This window comes from Lynx rufus, unplaced genomic scaffold (genome assembly GCF_022079265.1).
Source record: "Lynx rufus isolate CCGP_SWC_20201006 ecotype Redwood Valley unplaced genomic scaffold, mLynRuf1.p SCAF_15, whole genome shotgun sequence".
Taxonomy (NCBI): Eukaryota; Metazoa; Chordata; class Mammalia; order Carnivora; family Felidae; genus Lynx; species Lynx rufus.
The window spans coordinates 46,760,915-46,779,370 of record NW_025814829.1 but is presented as its reverse complement, the minus strand read 5'-3'; the positions used below and the strand labels follow the sequence as shown (position 1 = coordinate 46,779,370).

The 18,456-nt window shown below is 41.3% G+C and overlaps 1 protein-coding gene across 1 annotated transcript; it reads left to right on the top strand.

The window, feature by feature from the left end:
- Window positions 1-4,292: 4,292 nt before the first annotated feature.
- CACYBP (calcyclin binding protein) lies at window positions 4,293-16,067 on the top strand. Its single transcript, XM_047076970.1, has 6 exons — window positions 4,293-4,491; window positions 9,301-9,520; window positions 12,757-12,853; window positions 13,066-13,165; window positions 14,600-14,697; window positions 15,500-16,067. Exons 1-6 carry the CDS (start codon window positions 4,471-4,473, stop codon window positions 15,654-15,656), a joined length of 693 nt encoding a protein of 230 aa, XP_046932926.1. The 5' UTR covers window positions 4,293-4,470; the 3' UTR covers window positions 15,657-16,067.
- The last annotated feature ends 2,389 nt before the right edge of the window (window positions 16,068-18,456 follow it).

Genomic DNA, 18,456 nt, shown 5'->3' with positions numbered 1-18,456 from the left:
GGGTTCTTGATACGAACAGTAAATGGGATTCACTGTTCACTACTGATTAAAGGTCCTATACTTGGTGAAGCTACATGTTAAACTGTAGATTTATGTCCGGAGGGATGCAAGTCCCTACTTGCTTTTCAGTGGAATGGATAACTCCAAAGGTTGTATGTAGTTTACTACCCTGTAAGACATTAGCCAGTTTGTATCTAACTTTATGGGTTTTTTAAGTTTTGTTTTTTTTTCAGAGAACACAAGCAGGGGAGGGCCAGAGAGAGAGGGAGACACAGAATCAAAAGCAGGCTCCAGGCTCTGAGCTGTCAGCATAGCCCAATGTGGGGCTCGAACCCACAAACTGTGAGATCATGACCTGAGCTGAAGTTGGACATTTAATCCACTGAGCCACCCAGGTGCCCCTCTAACTTTACTGACACTAACATTCCATTATTAAGTTGCCTCTAAGTATCCATTATGCAAATGCACTGTGATACACGTTTAACAACTTACTGGGTTCCTTCATTAACGGAGTTGAATAAAATAGTTGTCACACGCTCCTTTTATATTTGCATGGGATTCTTGATTTCACCTTTTTGAAATTTCACCTATAACAAAGCTTTTGATTACTGTCAAAGGGAGACAGAACAAAACCTTTTAAAAGTTTACTTGCAGGGCACCTGGGTGGCTCTGTTAAGCGTCCAGCCTCAGCTCAGGTCATGATCTCATGGTTAGTGAGTTCAAGCCTGGCATTGGGGCTTTGAGCTGACAGTGCAGAGCCTACTTGGAATTCTCTGTCTCTGCCCCCTTCCTTGTTCTCAAAATGAACTTAAAAAAAAAAAAAGTTTACTTGAATGGAAAAGTTCAGGCTTTAGCATGGACTCACAAAATAAAAATCATAGTATTTAATAAAAATAAAAATAAAACAAAATGCACATTACCAGGTCCATTACATTAATTCAAGCAAGTTTACTGCCTGTCTACTGTGCCAGTCTGTTTTTGTTTTTGTTTTTTGGTGCCAGTCTCTAAGTGCTAGAAATGAAGTGGACGAAAAGATACTGCCTCTGTGAAGCTTAAACCCTAGCAAAGAATTTTTCTCAACCTGAGAAAACTATTGACATTTTGGGCCGAAGGTTCTTTTTTTGGTGGGGGGAGGGGCTGTCCTCTGCATTGTAGGATATTTAGTAGCATCCCTGGCCTCTACGCACTAGATACTAGTAATATTTCCCCAGTTGTGACAACCAAAAAAGACATTCCCGAATGTATCGGAGGGAAGAAGTAAGCAAAATGCCCACAATCCCCCTCCCAAGAATGTTGTAGTAGGAAAAGACTAATATATGGCAGGTGGTAATAATTACCAAGAAGAAAAACAGGGTAAGAGGGTGGAGAGAAATAGTGAGGGCGATGAGGTTGGTAAAATGGTTTTTGATATGTAAACTTGGCTAGCCTACACTCCCAGTGATTCAAACACTAAGTGTTGCTATGTAAAGTATTTTGCATAGTAATCAGTTTTGAGTAAGGGAGATTATCTGGGATAATCTGGGTGGGCCTAACTGAATCAGGGGGAAGGTCTTAATGCAGGGCTGAGATTTACTTGAGAGAAGAATGGAGTTCTTCCCGCCCGGATTTGTGTGGATGAAAGCTTCAACCCGTTTTCATGGGGCCCAGACTGCCCACAATCCCTTCCTGCTTGTCCAGCCTACAGACTTGGGACTTGCTTAGCCAGTTCCCACAATGCAGAAGTTAATTCCTTGTAATAAGTATGTCACCTACTGATTCTGCTTCTCTAAAATCTAATATCATCAAGAAGAGGATCCCTGAGGTTACTTTTGAGAGACCTGAGTAAAGGAAGAAATGATCTATGTGATGGTCTGGAGGAAAAGCATTCCAGAGAGCAAAGCACAAGAATACAGACTTTGAGGTGAGAGCAAACTCCGTGGATTTAAAATATCTTTAATGTTTATTTTTGAGAGAGAGTGCGAGCAGGGGAGGGGCAGAGAGAAAGAGGGAGACGCAGCAAACTGTGGATTTAAACCAGGGAGATCGGGGAGCGGTGAAGAGAAGAGTTCTGGAAGACAAGACATGATATGCTACTTAGGTGAGATAAGATCATGCCACACACGCTAGGTCATGGCAAAGAGTTTGCATTTATTCTCAGCCTAAAAGCAAGCTATTGGAGGCTAAGCAAAGGAATATAATAATATGAAAACATTACTCTGGCTGCTGTGGAAAATTACAAAGGGACAGTGAGGAGAGAAAACAGTTACGATGCTAAAACTCCGGATAAAGTAACTGCAGCCTGGTCCTCAGTGGTAGCAGTGGAGATTGTGAGCAGTGTTTTATCAACATAACTTTGTAGGTAGGGCCAGTAAGTCTTGCTACAGCACAGAGGGTAGGACTTGAGGTTGAAGACTCGAGTAGGAATTCCACGGCCGGAGCAATGAGGACTCTGAGGTGAGCATTCGCAGAGCTGGAGAATAACTGGACACTGAGGGGGTGTGAGGAGGCTCCGGAGGCTTTTGTGTTTTTTGAAGAGTTGAATTTGATGTACTTCTCAGACATCTAAGCACAAGCAGAGTCCAGAGGAGAGGTGTTGCGGATTTGGGAGTCAGGGGATAATAGATGGCATCGAAAATCTTGTAACTTTAGGATATCTGGGGGTGGGGAGAGTTGCCCTAGGTGCATCAAGCAAACTGGGAAATCACTGCATTAGGCCAAGCTTTCATGGAGGGCAATGGGCTATTTGTTCCTAATTTAAGTATACAGAATTCCAGGCTTTGGGCCACTTTTTTAAGAAAACAGGAATTAACATACAATAAAACGCACAGATCTTTAGAGTTCATTCTATCAATTTTGACAATTGTGTGTATCAGCGTAACATTTCATCTTTTCGGGAAAATTCCCTCCTGGGCCTACTTATAAATGTAACTCTCAGCTAAGTATAACACACACAAGAAAACTACACTTAAGTTTACAGCTTCATGAAATTTCCACAAAGTGAACACATCTCTGACCAACATCCAAATCAAGAAACCGAACTGTAACTGAAACTAAAAGCCTCCTCGTGGCTGTTTTCGGTCATTGTCCCCCATCCAAATAAAGACTGTCCTGATTTTTAACACCACAGCCCATTAGATTAACTGGTTTTAGACCTCATTTAAATAAAACCAAACGACATGAACTCTTGCATGTCTGGCTTCTTTCCCTTAACGTCAGGTTTGTGAGATTCACGCGTGTTGTGAGTAGCTGCAGTTCGTGTATCTTTGCGCTGTACTCCCGAATCTTCTCTACGACAATGATCAGCCTGCACTTTCCTAGTAGCTTTTTGGCTTCTCAGACTTGCTGATTCTAATGGCTACCTTGGGCGATATATAAAGCTGTGAGGGTTATCTCACTTCCCAGAGGTTACTGTTTGTTCCCAACCGTGTTGCAACGATTTAAGGCTGCCAACGGCTAAAATAATCTGAAAAGAGGAACATGATGTAATCCCAGGAAATCTCAGCCTACATTTTCTCTGGTCCACAGGCTCAGTTAAGTCGAATCCCAACCCTGAGGTAGAACTAGAGGGTTGCAGAATGGTCGGTGAAGGTGGCGAAAATACCAGAAAAGTGCTTCGTCAACGTAAAAAAGCGAAGCCACAATTGTCGCATCAGCCGCTTTAACGCTCGGGCCGCTCCAGTGGGCCCCGTCACGTGGCCAGCGCGACCCCACCTCCCAAGGCGCTCGGTGATGACGCCACCATATCGTAGATGCTAAATTGTGGTGACGTATCCAGAACGCCAGAACCCACTGAAAACCGAACTATTCCTTCAGGATCCTCTACGTTAACCGTCTTCATCCTTCCCCTTTTTAACATAAAACACCTGCCCCTTCCCCCCCTGTTTTTGTCCTTTTTTCTTAGAGGCTCACAAATTAGCTTAAGATGGCTGCCTAGCGAACCCAGTGCCCTAGAAGTGACGGAGTCAGCCGACTCTCTAATCAACTTCCGACTTGGAGCCCGAAAACCCATACGTTATTTCCGGGGTTGAGTGAAGGTAGGCCGAGACAGCGGTTCTGAACTGCGACTGCGCAGCCGGGACTCGCGACGTCAAAGTATAATACGTACAGTTTCCCGGGCTGGGAGGAAGAGGCGTTACTTTTCCCGAGCTCTTGGTGGATTCGCGAGAGTTGAACGTTACTAGGAGGCTCGGGGGGCGGGGCGGGGCGGGGCGGGGCTAGGCTTGGCGGGGCGGGGCTGAGCGAGGTGAGCGGCGCGCGCGCGCGCGCGCGGGGGGTGGCGAGGGGGTGCGGCGACGACGGGCTCGCGAAGGTTCCAGAGGCGCCGCGTGCGGGAGGCGGGCTGGGTGTCGCGCCGGGTCGAGTGTGCGCACGGGCTGCGAGCACTGCTCCTCGTGCGGGTGGGGCCTGCGTCCGGGTGAGCGGGTTCGGTGGTGTTTCCTGTTCTCTGCTCTGCGCGGCTGCAGCTCGGGCCTTGCCTGACCCAGCCTGACCATGGCTTCAGCTTTGGAAGAGGTAAGGGTCTGGCCTCATCGTCCTCACTCGGTCGTGCGGCGCTTTCACCAATGTCTCCCGGCACTCGCCCCCCACTCCCTTCACGCCCTGTTTCCTGTGATAAGGTGCTCGGTTGTCGCCTCTCCGGTCCCCGAGCTTCGCCTCGGCCGCCCACCCGCCCACCTGCAGCGGCCCCTGCCGGCTTCCGGCCTCCGCTGCCCGGGGAAAGTTGCCGATCGACGCCCGCCGCTCAGCCCCGGCCCGAGCCGGTGGCTGGGGGCGGGGGGCTGTGTGGCGGTCCCCGGCTGCAGGTAGTGCCCGCGGTTGACCTGGGTGAGCTGGTCACCTTCACGTTTTCCTCCGGCTCCGTCTGCCCCTTCTATACTAGCCGGAGGACGTGAAGCTTCCCTAAATTAGTGCTGATTGCAGAAACCGAGGGTCATTTCACCGTAGAAGTGGTTGGAAGGTGAGAAGCCTTTGCTCCCGGCACTTGGATTCTAGTCCTGTTTTCTCTGCGCATATGAGTAGCTGTGTTACTTTAGGCAAATAACTGCTGTTCGGTGCCACATTTTAGTATCCAAAATTTTTCAGACCGTGCTTGGCAAAATTTAGTTGTGACTGGCGGGGGTTGGGGGGCGGATAGCCTTTTTCTCTCGAAAGCTCTGTAAACTCTGAACGGGGGCGGGTTAACTTTTTTGAAGACTTAGTTTGCACAGTTGCAAAATGGGAATAATAATACTTACATTGCGCTTTTCTTGGCCTAAGTAGAATGTCACTGCATGTTACTGTTATTTACAGAAAAGTGTTGAGTATTAACGAGATTTGTTTTCTGGAAATCTTTTCCTCAATACGAACAAGTCTGAAAAATCTCAGACTTGACTTGGAAGTCTAAGAATCTGCTTTAAATGAAGAAAAAGAGTGTGAGTGTGTGTGTGTGTGTGTGTGTGTGTGTGTGTGTGTGTGGTCTGAATACCTTGCCCCAGGTTTATGGTATGTGTTAGGCCTTGGGTTTCCTTCCATGTGTCCTGAGGAAACCATCTCTACAGTGACTTTACAGTCACACGCATGGATAGCTCACTATTAACCCTTTTCAAAATAAGGAATTTTTCTCAGTTGAGGTACTTAAAAATACACACTTAGGGGCACTTCTGGGATAGTTTTGGTTTGATATAAAATTCACTGTTTTAACTATTTTAAAGTATTGGCTATTTTTTTTAATTTTTTTTTTATGTTTATTTATCTTAAGGCAAGCAGAGGAGGGGCAGAGAGTGGGGGGGGACAGAGGACCTGAAGTGGGCTCTGTGCTTAGAGCAGAGAGCCTGATGCCAAGCATAAACTTAGGAACTGGGAGATCACATCCTGAGCATCCTGAAGTGGGATGCCTAACTGACCGAGACACCCACCACTGGTCTAATGGTTTTTAGGATAAATATTCAGCGTCACACAACTGTCACTGCTCTTTAATTCCACATTTTCATCACTCCCCCCAAAAACCTATTAAGTGTCTGTTAAGCAGTCACTTCCTACTTCCCCTCCCTCCAGCAGCCACTAATTACACTGGCACTATGGATTTGCCCACTCTGGACATTTCTTATAAGTAGAGTCTTACAGTATGTGGCCTTTTACTTTTGGCTTTTTTCACTGATCATAATCTCTAGTTCATCCGAAGTGTGGCATGTGCTCCTTTTGATGGCCAAATAATATTCCATTATGTGGATATACCACATTTTGTTTCTCTGTTTATCAGTTGACAGACATTTGGATGATTTTCGGCTGTTCTGAACTGTGCCGCAGTGAATACTGTGCACAACTTTTTATGAGGACGTGTATTTTCCATTCTGTGAGGTATACACCTAAAAGTGGAATTGCAGGAGCACGTGAACTCTTTTCAAAATGGCTGCACCACTTGACCTTCACACAAGCATTGTATGAAGGTTCCAATTTCTGTCCACCCTTTTAAGGCTTGTTGTTTTCAGGGGTTTTTGTTGTTGATGTTAGCCTTCATAGTGGGTGTGAAATGGCATCCTATTGTGATTTTGATGTGCATTTTCTTAATGACTAAGGATGTTGAACATCTTTTTTCATGTGGTTGGTGGCTGTGTTCAAGTCCTTTTGTTTTGAGGCACTTTGGTTTTAATGCTCCCTGGTGAAGAATTTGGAAATACTTAAAGCTTGAATGTGTTTAAGGGTGGGGATAAAAGGGGTATGGGATTTTGCATAAAGAAAACAAATGAATGCCTCCTAAATTACTTCTTAAAGCTTGTGGGTAGGAAAAGTACCAAAGGGATCAACTTTACTGGTTTCAGGTTTGCAAGTAGAAGAACTGAGGAATTACCTAAAACAGGCCTTCTGTGAGTTGCTTCAGACTTACAGTGGATACCTTCCTTTTGTAGTAGGTGAGTGCCAAAATTGGCTGTAATGAGGCCTGAGAATTCCTTGCTTAATTCTCAGAGTTCTTTCCTAAGCGTTCTAGAAACAATTCCTGTACAGTCAAGAAATAAAACATTTTGTTTAGACTTGATATATTTTCTGGGGTTTTTTTGTTGTTAACTGAATCCTTACTTGGGAACAAATACACTAATTTTACATTTCAAAAATTTTGTCATATTGGTATTAGAATCAATGTGAATTTTTTAGACCACCATGATAAATTATTGCTTTGAATTAAAGCATCTTGCTTCTGTGCTCAATAGATGAAATTGCAGGGTTTGTTGTCTTAGTAATAGGACTTTGGGGTGGGAAGAGTAGATAAGGACAGGAGACTGGCGACAGTTGGACTTTTCGTATACCATCTTAGTAGTTACAGAGAAGTAAAAGGAGGGGCATCTGAGTTAAATGAGATAATGTAAGACCGGGAAAGCATTTGAATTTGTTACTACATTTTGTAAGACTTAAGAAACAAGACTTTAAATATGATATAGATAGATAGATACACACACACACCCACACACACAATGGAGTATTACTCGGCAATCAAAAAGAATGAAATCTTGCCATTTGCAACTGTGTGGATGGAATTGGAGGGTAGTATAGTAAGTGAAATTAGAGAAAGACCAATATCATGACTTCACTCATATAAGGACTTTAAGATACAAAACAGATGAACATAAGGGACAAAACATAAGAGACTCTTAAATACAGAGAAACAGAAGGTTGCTGGAGGGGTTGTGAGAGGGGGGATGGGCTAAAAGGGTAGGGGGCATTAAGGAATCTACTCCTGAAATCATTGTTGTACCATATGCTAACTAACTTGGATTTAATTAAAAATAAATAATACAAATAAACAAGACCTTAACACTCTACTTTGGACATTATACTAAGTTATAAAGCATTTGAAGATTTTTATATTGAGGGTTTTTTTAATGTTTATTTTTGAGAGAGACCTTGCATGCCCCTGTGCTGGGGAAGGGGCAGAGAGAGAGGGAGACAGAATACCAACCAGGCTCAGCGCTAACAGTTCGATGCAGGGGCTTGAACTCATGAACCTCAAGATCATGAGCTAACTAGAAATCAAGAGTCAGACACTCAACCCACTGATCCACCCAGGCGCTCCTATACTAAGTTTTTTTTTTCTTTTTAATAAGAACTCAGCTAGAGTCAAATTGTTATTAATCAAGCCAGAATGTAAAATTATTTTAAGAAAAACAAACCCTTGTTTGTAAGGATATTATGCATTTGCAGTACATCAGAGGATAATTGGGGAAAAGGTTTTAAGCTGATTATCTTTCACTCTTCAGAGAATGTTGGCCCATTCTGCAGAAAGTAGAAATAGACACTGGCAGGCAGTGTATTCACATGAGGAGAGAAGAACAAACAGGTGGGTTTTTTAGTGCACCAGGAGTATGTCACACTTTGGATTGTTCACCTAGGTTTGTCTCCTCTACAGTGCAGCCAAGACCCAGACTTTGGACTGCAACATTACCCGAGATTCAGAACGACACTTTTTCTCCCCCGCCCCCTTTTTTTTTTTAATAAATTTTTCTTTAATGTTTACTTTTGAAAGAGAGAGACAGTGTGAGTGTGAGAGGGGCAGAGAGAGAGAGGGAGACAATCTGAAGTGGGCTCCAGGCTCTGAGGTGTCAGCACAGAGCCCAACGCGGGGCTCGAACTCACAAGCTGAGAGATCATGACCAGATCTGAGTTGGACGCTTAACCGAATAAGCCACCCAGGCGCCCCAAGACATTTTCTTAAAAGCAAAAATAGGTCTTTATTTTTTTATTTCTTGTCTTAAAAATGCAAACTTATTGATGTGTAACATTTGGGGTAGGAGTCTGTGAGGAACAATCACAGAAAGTAGACTACTTCAGTAAAGTTACCATAGCATTTCACTCTGTTCATCATGTATTTGCTCATCTTTTGAAAGATTTTTAAAATTCCTAATATCTGATGACTAGGAAGAGATGTTAAAAGGAAATCCATGAATTGGCTTTTTTTTTTTTTTAAAGATTTATTCATCCAGCTTTATGAATCAGAAATATCTTGTAAGTAAAATGTACGTAATATATCTTGTAAATAATATATTATTGTAAAAAATATCTTGTAAGTAAAATGTTCTAAAACAAAAGCAGATAACATCTACCAAAGTGAAAAATTTAGGCTTAATTAACTCTTGCTACATTAATATTAAATTTTCCTTAAGAAAACCAGGAAGCTTTAGTTATTTACAGTTCTATAGGCTGGAGAAAAGAATCCCAGGTTGTAACCAACCCTAGTAAATTTAAATGAGCCTCTTAATACTTAGCTCTTCAGTAAATTGAAATGACCAGTGGGCATAATATCCAGCTATTATCTTTTCTATCATCGCTAACTTACCTTCTGCTTTAACACAGCTACAGAAAGATCTAGAAGAGGTGAAGGTGCTCCTGGAAAAGGCCACTAGAAAAAGAGTACGTGATGCCCTTACGACTGAAAAATCCAAGATCGAGACCGAAATCAAGAACAAGGTGCAGCAGAAATCACAGAGAAAAGCAGAACTTGTTGACAGTGAAAAGCCAGCTGCTGTGGTTGCTCCCATTACAACGGGATACACCGTGAAAATCAGTAATTACGGTATGACTCACTACCCTACATCCAGCTCTTTCTGCCTTCCAGTACCTTATTCCTGAGTAGTGACCCACTAACAAACTCAGTTTTTAAAAACAATCTCAGTGTTTGCTTTTGGTGGTTTGAAAGAGAAGACCCATCGATGAAGAAAGGAAAGAATACATTCTAGAAGCTTCTAACAAGAGAGCAAAATGATTTAGTACAATGAGTAGCAACAAAAATGAACCTATTCTGAAATATGTTCAGCATATGAGGAACACAGATTCTTGTTTTGCTTTAATCATGTTTTGCATTATATTTTGCCAAACAACCACCAGTATTATCTAAGGAAGGGAATCTAGTTATATTCGAGAAACATCTTTGAGCGCCTAATATGTGCCAGTATTGTGCTTGGGCTCGTGGCAACAACAGTGACCAAGACCCGATCCTTGCTCATGGTGTGGTTAGAACACAGACCTACAACTAACACCGGGTCGTGTACTAATGCTGTTTTCCCTCAGTAGGTTGTTTGGAACAGTGCAATTTCAGTGTGAGGAGCTTTCATGAGGGGAGGGACGGTCATTTTTCTTTGTGCTCACAACATCTAGCATGTAGTAGTCACTTCCTATTTGCTTAAATGATTAGAGATTTGGGAAGTTCTGTGGGAGTACAGCTGATGTAATCTGAAGGAGGTAAGGAATGGAGAATTACAAGAGACACTTGAGTTTGGAGGGCAAGTTCGGCAAGTGTGAGGAAAGGAAGGGGATCGCGTGAGCAGAGGACACGCCTGGGGAGGTGAAAGGCACTGTGTGTTTTCTGTATTGTCCTAATGAAAAGCAGTGTGTCCTGCTTAAGAGACGAACTGTGGTACAATAAGGAGATATTGCTGTGTACTTACCTGACCGTAGGAAACTGGTCTGAGGTTGTAGGATTATGGCATGCACCCAGGAACCTAGATTTGCGTTTAGGGATGGATTGAATGCATGGGAAGAAACTGGATGAGGTTCTGCAGAACTCTCTCTAGGACATCTTTTTTGATGACCAGTACATTTTTTCCCTTGTATAGGACTAAGCAAGGGACAGTCTGGGATATATGTATTTAATCTATATATACGATAAATACATACACGTTTTTAGAATATACTTTCTATGTGAAGTTAATATGTATTTTGTGTTGGCCATTCATCTAGGTTAGAGAATAATATGAATAGTTTGATAACGTATGCCTCAGTGGCATTTAGATCTTGATTAGTGAAATTGTATTTGGATGAATTGGACTCTGAATTCTACTTTGTCAGGGAAGGGAATTAAGGAAACTATGATTGCCTTTTAACTGCTTAGAGAAGTAGAAAGGATTATGAAATTAGATGGTGCTGATGTTTAGCCATCCAGTTTAGTAGAGAATTATTGATATTTAGGTATAGGAGAAAAATTCCACAAAAAGAAAATGAGCTGGGTGTTTTGTTTTGTTTGGGGGGGGGGGCTTAATTTTTTGAACGTAGTTGACCCATAGTGATACATTAGTTTCAGGTGTACAGCATAGTGATTCAGCATCTGTGTTATGCTGTATGTAGCTGCCATCTGGCACTATTACAGTATCATCTGCTATATTCCCCCTGCCGTATTTTTTATTCCCCCCAACTTATTCATTCCATAACTGGAAGCCTCTGTCTCCCACTCCCCTTCACCACTGTACTGTGCCTGTGGTGGTTCCCGGCAGCCATTGGTGTGTTCTCTGTATTTATGGGTCTGTTTCTGCTTTTGTTTGGTGTTTTAGATTCCACATATAAATGAAATCATAGAGTAGTTGTTTTTCTTTCTCTGACTTCATTTAGCATAATACTCTTTCAGTCCTTCTATATTGTTGCAGATGGCAAGATCTTATGGCTGAGTAATATTCCACGTGTGTATCCTATATACCACATCTTTATCCATTCATCTTTTGATGGACACTTAAGTTGCTTCCCTATCTTGGCTAGTATAAATAATGCTACAATAAACATAGGGTGCATATTTTTTCAGGTTAGTGTTTTCGTTTTCCACAAGTAAATACCAGTAGTGGAATTACTGAATCACATGGTATTTCTATTTTTAATTTCCTGAGCAACCTCCATACTCTTTTCCACACTGGCTGTACCAGTTTGCATTCCCACCCAGCAGTGCACAGGGTTTTCTTTTTCTCTACATCCTCACCCACACTTGTTATTTCTTGTTTTTAATTCTAGCCATTTTGACAGGTGTAAGGTGGTAATCTCATTGTAGCTTTGATTTGGTATTTCCCTGATGATTATTGAGCATCTTTTCATGTGTCGGTCATCTGTAGGTCTTTGGGAGACTGTCTATTCAGGTCCTCTGCCCTTTTTTTGTCATTGGATCGGTGTGGGGGGGGAGGGGGGTTGGTATTGAGTTGTATATAAGTTCTTCCTATATTTTGAATATCTAACCCCTTATTTGCAAGTATTGAATTTGCAAACTCAATAGGTTGCCTTTTCATTTTGTTGATGATCCTTTTATGTGCAGAAGCTTTTTATTTTAATATAGTCTTAATAGTTTATTTTTTTTAATGTTTATTTTTGAAGGAGAGAGAGAGAGTGTGTGAGTAGGGGAGGGGCAGAGAGAGATAGAGGGAGACACAGAATCTGAGGCAGGCTCCAGGCTCTGAGCCATCAGCACAGAACCTGATGCAGGACTCGAACCCATGAACTGTGAGATCATAACCTGAGCTGAAGTCAGATGCTCAACTGACTGAGCCACCCAGGCGCCCCTAGTCTTAATAGTTTATTTTTGCTTTTGTTTCCCTTGCCGCAGGAGCCACATCTAGAAAAACGCTGCTATGGCCACTATCAGACGTTATTGCCTGTGTTCTCTTCTAGGAGTTCATGGTTTCATGTCTCACATTTTGGCCTTTGATCCATTTTGAGTTTATTTCTGTGTGTGGTGTTAGAATAAGAAATATGAGCATTAAATACATTATTTTAAGAGTAGCTCATTTTTCTAAGGTATATTAAAAAAAACAACACATGGGCTTTGTGTTCAGTAAACCTGGATTTGAATCTGAGTTCTACCACTAGCTAGATGCCTAACTTTGGGTAGATTGCTTAACTGTTACGAAGTTCAATTTCTCCATCTAGAAAATTCTTCTATTTTAATTTTTCCCATGTTTCTATTACTAGAATTTAGTTTTCTCCAGTTTAAGGAGCCATTTGCATTTGCTGTTCTAGAGATACTGAGACTTCACTCATGTCCCTTTTTTTTGTTACTAGGATGGGATCAGTCAGATAAGTTTGTGAAAATCTACATTACCTTAACTGGAGTTCATCAAATCCCCACTGAGAATGTGCAGGTGCATTTCACAGAGAGGTGAGTTTTCACAATGGGGAAGGTAGTGATCATTAAGTCCGAGGTTGCCTTATTACCAGTTCTTTTTTAAATTTAGAATCGTCCTTTCCACGTGTTTCGAAGACGTTACTCTCACCAGGGGTGGCCAAATGCACATCCTGAAATAAAACTCATGTCTTTTTTCCACAAGAGCTATAGAGCACAAAGCTTACGTATTCACTGTTGTGTTGTAGGTCATTTGATCTCTTGGTAAAGAATCTAAATGGAAAGAGTTACTCCATGATTGTGAATAATCTCTTGAAACCCATCTCTGTGGAAGGCAGTTCAAAAAAAGTAAGTTTGCTCTTTTGTCATAATGTAAAACCTCATTAAATTGAACCTGGTTGATTTAGAGTTGAGATGAGCTAGAATTAATTTATCCTCCATAACAGGGGTCAGCAAACTACAGCCTGATCCCTTTATCGGAACATGCCTGTGCTCACTTAGGTGTTGTCTGGGGCTGCATTTGTGCTATAACGAAACAAGGAGCTGCACCAGACCCTGAAATACTAACTGGCCATTTGTCAACTCCTGTTCTGTGGGAATAGATTCTTGGGTGCCTGGGCGGCTCAGTCAGTTAAGCATCTGACTTCGGCTCATGATCTCTGTTCTTGAGCTCGACCCCGCTTCAGGTGAGCCCTGTTTCTCTGCCCCCTCACTCATTTGCGCCCTCTCTCTGAAAAAAAAAAAAAAAAAAAAAAAAAATTTAAGGGAATAATGCCATTAAAATCAGGAGAGGGAATAAACCATTAAAATTGGTTTAGAGTGAGAACTGAGTTTTAATGCCAGTTTTTCCATTTACTAGTTGTGACTTTTTGGCAGCTCACTTTATCCTTCTGTGCCTCAGTTTCCTCATTTGTATGATGGCAGTGATTTGTTTCACACAGTTGAAATTATATACTAAAGTGAAATTATATAAAGTGCTTAAATAATGGTAGTTAATTATTAGCATGATATATAAATTTTCGAAACATAAAAGGGCTTCAGCACTCAGCCTAACTGGAGTTAGTAAAAGCTGTAAAAAAGTCTTTTAAACTATTATGCATACTTCTCACTAATTCAGATAATCTCTTTCCTACTTAATTTAAATAAATAGGGTTTAATGCATCTGGTACATAGATGTGCCATTCTGCCATCTGTGTTTGCACAGTTATGTAGCAGGTTAAAGGTAGTATTAGAATGTAATTTATGAATTATCTTGTGTCTCACTGCTTCCTTCTTCATCCATTAATCCCATAATTGAATGCTCAAATAATCCTAGGAATTATATGGATCATTGTTGAAAGAGTATATTCTCTTGCTTTCTGCCTATCTCTGACCCCTCTAAGAGAACTCTTTCAATCACCAAAATCTCACCACTCCCTTTTTATCAAACACACTAAAATTTTACATTTTACAGCCTTTCTCCTTGCGGTGCCCTTTCTTCCAGATCTTGGGCCACTGCTCAGATTTCAGTTCACAGAAGCCTTTCTTAATGAAGTTCCCCCTTGAAGCCCCATTGACACCTTATCTTGGTTTTTGTCTTTCTTTATATTTGAAGGTATTCCAATTTTACTTGTCTATGGTCTTTCTCTTCCATGAGTGTTTGGACTCTGGCCTATTTGTAAAAGTATTACACGTAAAACAGGTCTTACACATAATAGTAACTTGATTGAGTAAATGTTTTCCAAATATCCATGCTCTTTCCATGTGTTGTAAGTTGTACTTGTTTCCCTGCTTTTCTTCCAGGTTAAGACAGATACAGTTCTTATCTTATGTAGAAAGAAAGCAGAAAACACGAGGTGGGACTACCTGACTCAGGTTGAAAAAGAATGCAAAGAAAAAGAGTGAGTTTACTTTCATTTCTTTAAGAATTCTAATGTATTCTTTGCTGGGATGGTAGATTTTTAACACTTTGCTATTGTGGAGAAGAGCTGTAGTCTGCGATTTGACCATCTACCTCTTAATGTCCACTGAGTAACCCAATTATCCTCTATCTTTCAACTGTCAGAACCTACCAAAAGAGGGCACATGGCCAGCAAGTTGCTTTATACCCAGGGCTTTAGTTTTGATTGGCTGTTTTGTACTGGTTCTTAACACTAAGCCAGTGGTATTCCTATATGGATACCAGGTCCTTTCTCAGAGATTACTTTTCATTAGTCTAAGAATTCCACAGAAGTTTCTTACACGTAATTTAGTTTCACAGTCACTGGTGTAGAGTGAAAAAGTATTTTTATCCATTAATGACCATTCCAAAAAGTGTTCATTTAAAGATACTTCCATCCTAGGTCAAACTGTTACTCTGCTTTAAATATCCTGCAGTGGCCATGTCCTACATTGAGTTGCTTAGCCTTCCACATTCCTCTCACTCCTTCCCCGATAGCCTGCGTGCACTTGGTTGGTTAGGGTTAGAAGCTATCTGAATTGATTTTAAATCGAGAACGAATTACCTGAGTACAGGACTATGTCTTTGTCTTACTGTTTCTTCAGAGCCAGTTATGCGATCTGGCACTTAATAAGTGAAGAAGATAATTTGCCCTGCTTGGACATTGGTTGAACTGGAGGCATTCATTATGATAAGGACATAGCAGTAAATGGGATCATTTATATATGTATTTGTATCTTCATTATTTGTTTTCTTTTTAATAGAAAGCCCTCCTATGACACTGAAACAGATCCTAGTGAGGGACTGATGAATGTTCTAAAGAAAATTTATGAAGATGGAGATGATGATATGAAGCGAACCATTAATAAAGCCTGGGTGGAATCAAGAGAGAAGCAAGCCAAAGGAGACACAGAATTTTGAGACTTGAAAGTCATTTTGGGGACTGTGATGTGGAAATACTGATCTTTCCAATGAGGAAATGTTGGTGAGCTGCACAGATAAATTTGACAGATAACTACTTACATAGCCTTCTTCTAAGTAAAGGCAATGAATTCTCCCATTTCTACTGGAGGATTTATTTAAATATGCTTATTAAACACTTCCTCCAAAGATGGTTTCCTTAGTAATCTGGGCATTTCGTTCAAAAAAGGATAATATTGTATTCTTGTGTGAAATGTTAAAAAGCAAGTCTTGCCTAATGATAATGCCACATCGTGTGTATTTTTGTTCAGCTAAGAGGTAGAAAACAGTTCTCTTTGCCTATAAGTTTCTGACATCACCTCCCACCAATGTAAGAATAAGTAAAAATAAAACCTGGATTTTTGCATAAAATGCAAATTTGTACCTGTGTACTTCAAGGTTGTAGAGTTTTTCTGTGAACAGCTTAATATATATACATAACACATTACCATGCCCTAATAATCTAATCACAAATGTTTTTCTCTAAATATATTTAAGTTAAAGCTAAACCTAAATGATAAACATCTTTGTATAGTATTAGTGTTGCCATGTTGTAAGATGGCTTACAAAAGCAGTAACTATAAAGCAAAAATAAATGAAAACCCATCAATTCCTATGTTCACTCAAGCTGATTAGGATTTTGTTCAATGGAATAGTTCAATCTATCCAGGAGTGTGTCACAAAAGGCTTCAAAAAGGGAGGATTTGGGGCGCCTGGGTGGCTCAGTCGGTTAAGCGTCCGACTTCGGCTCAGGTCATGATCTCACGGTCTGTGAGTTCGAGCCCCGCGTCGGGCTCTGTGTTGACAGCTCAGAGCCTGGAGCCTGCTTCAGATTCTGTGTCTCCCTCTCTCTCTGACCCTCCCCCATTCATGCTCTGTCTCTCTCTCTCAAAAAAAAAAATAAAACATTAAAAAAAAAATGTTTAAAAAAAAAAAAAAGGGAGGATTTGTTTTAGAATTACTCCCTCCTAGAAATAAGGAGTAAGAGCAAGATGCCCATGACGTGTTTCCCAATGCAATTAGAGACGAGAAAGCATACACATAGAGGAAAAAAATCCAAGAGAATTAACCAAAAGTATGATTAATAATCAGAATATGGTAAAAGTGGTAGGGTAAATTTGGTAGGGTTTAAAATGTATTTCAGGGAAATGTCAATAAAGGAAAATTCCTTAAATTTTTGCCAAGAGAGGAAACAATGATGGAATTTAGAAAATCACTATTGTAACGTTAATGAAATACAGACTAGGGTAAAAATCACCAACCAATGAAATGTTAAAATCCTTAGGGGACAATGAATGCAGGGAGCAGGCTGCCCCCACCTGAACCATTGATCCATTAGCACTGAAAGCCAGACAAGATATGTGCCTTCTTTTTTGTTAATGGTGAATTTTTATTTCAGAAATAATACCTTGTGGGTTTTTTTTATTTTGAGAGAGAGTGCATGAGTGCGATGGGGCAGAGAGAGGGAGGGAGGAAGAGAATTCCCAAGCAGGCTCTGTGGGGCTCAATCCCACAAACCGTGAGAGCTGAAACCAAGAATCAGATGCTCAACTGACTGAGCCACCCAGGCGCTCCAGATATGTGCCTTCTGATGTGACATGAACTAGAACCCAGCACATTTGTGAAAATTCATCCCTTAAAAACCGAGCCTGAATCTTGCCAAGCCTCTGAATGTAACTGAGTTTTTAGGGACAGAGGACAAAGCTAAAGGACACATGAAGCACACAGCCAGATGTTGGCCACTGTACAGGACAAATGAGTGACATGAGAAAAACAGGAATGAGAGGCACAGCAACCAAATGCAATCTACAGCTCATGCTCAGACCCAGGTTCAAACAAATGAAAAGAGGGTGTCCTATCCATGATCTACCAGAAATCCACAAATCTGATGTCCTAGTTACACTCTGATTAACACCAGGTACTGGTTGGAATATTAGCTACAGCATTCCAGTTGGTAAGTTGTAATAAAAACTTGGCAAATATGAATCCAAGGTTTGTGCTAATTCCCTCTTAAGGCTTCACCTCCACCAAAATTCCATACTCTGCTATCCAGCTGCACAGCAGCTTTGGAAAACACAGGCATCTCAAACAGCACAACTGAAACCTAAACTCCCATAACCTGGTTTCTTCCAAACCAATTCTTCTCTTCCTCTATTTTCTGTCTTGGTGTTGCCTTCTCCCATCCTTCTAGTCACCCTTACCAGGAACCTAGAGGCCCCTGTATCTAGTAAATATCATCAGTCTCTAAGTCTTGTCCAATTTTCTTTCCTAAATAAGACTTTTAAAATCTGTTCCTCTTGTCCTTTGCTAATGCCTGAACTCCCTTTGTCCAGGCCCTGGTTTTCCAGAACAATTACAACATTCTCCTGCCTTGGTTATCTTGCACAGAGCCTTTTCTCTCATGGCCTAGATCTACCACGCGGTTGTCCCTTATCTGTAGAGCAAACTGATGAAGCCATTCCTCTGCTTAAAACTCCAACAGCCAGTATTTAAGTCTTACCTTCACATAATGTGACCTGTTCCATGACAGCCTTTGTCTTGGGTTTCTTATTCCTCCTACAATGAAGTGGCTGCTTCCACTGTTCCTCTGCAAACATCTTGTGCCTTGCCTCTTAAGTTCAAATATCAGCTCCAGGAACACTCTCCCAATGGTACGCAGCAGCTTCCATACTACACCGTGGACAGTTTTATCACTGGGCTGGTCACTGTTGAGCTACTGAACAAAACAACCTTTTGCTATCTTTACTCATTTCTGTTACAG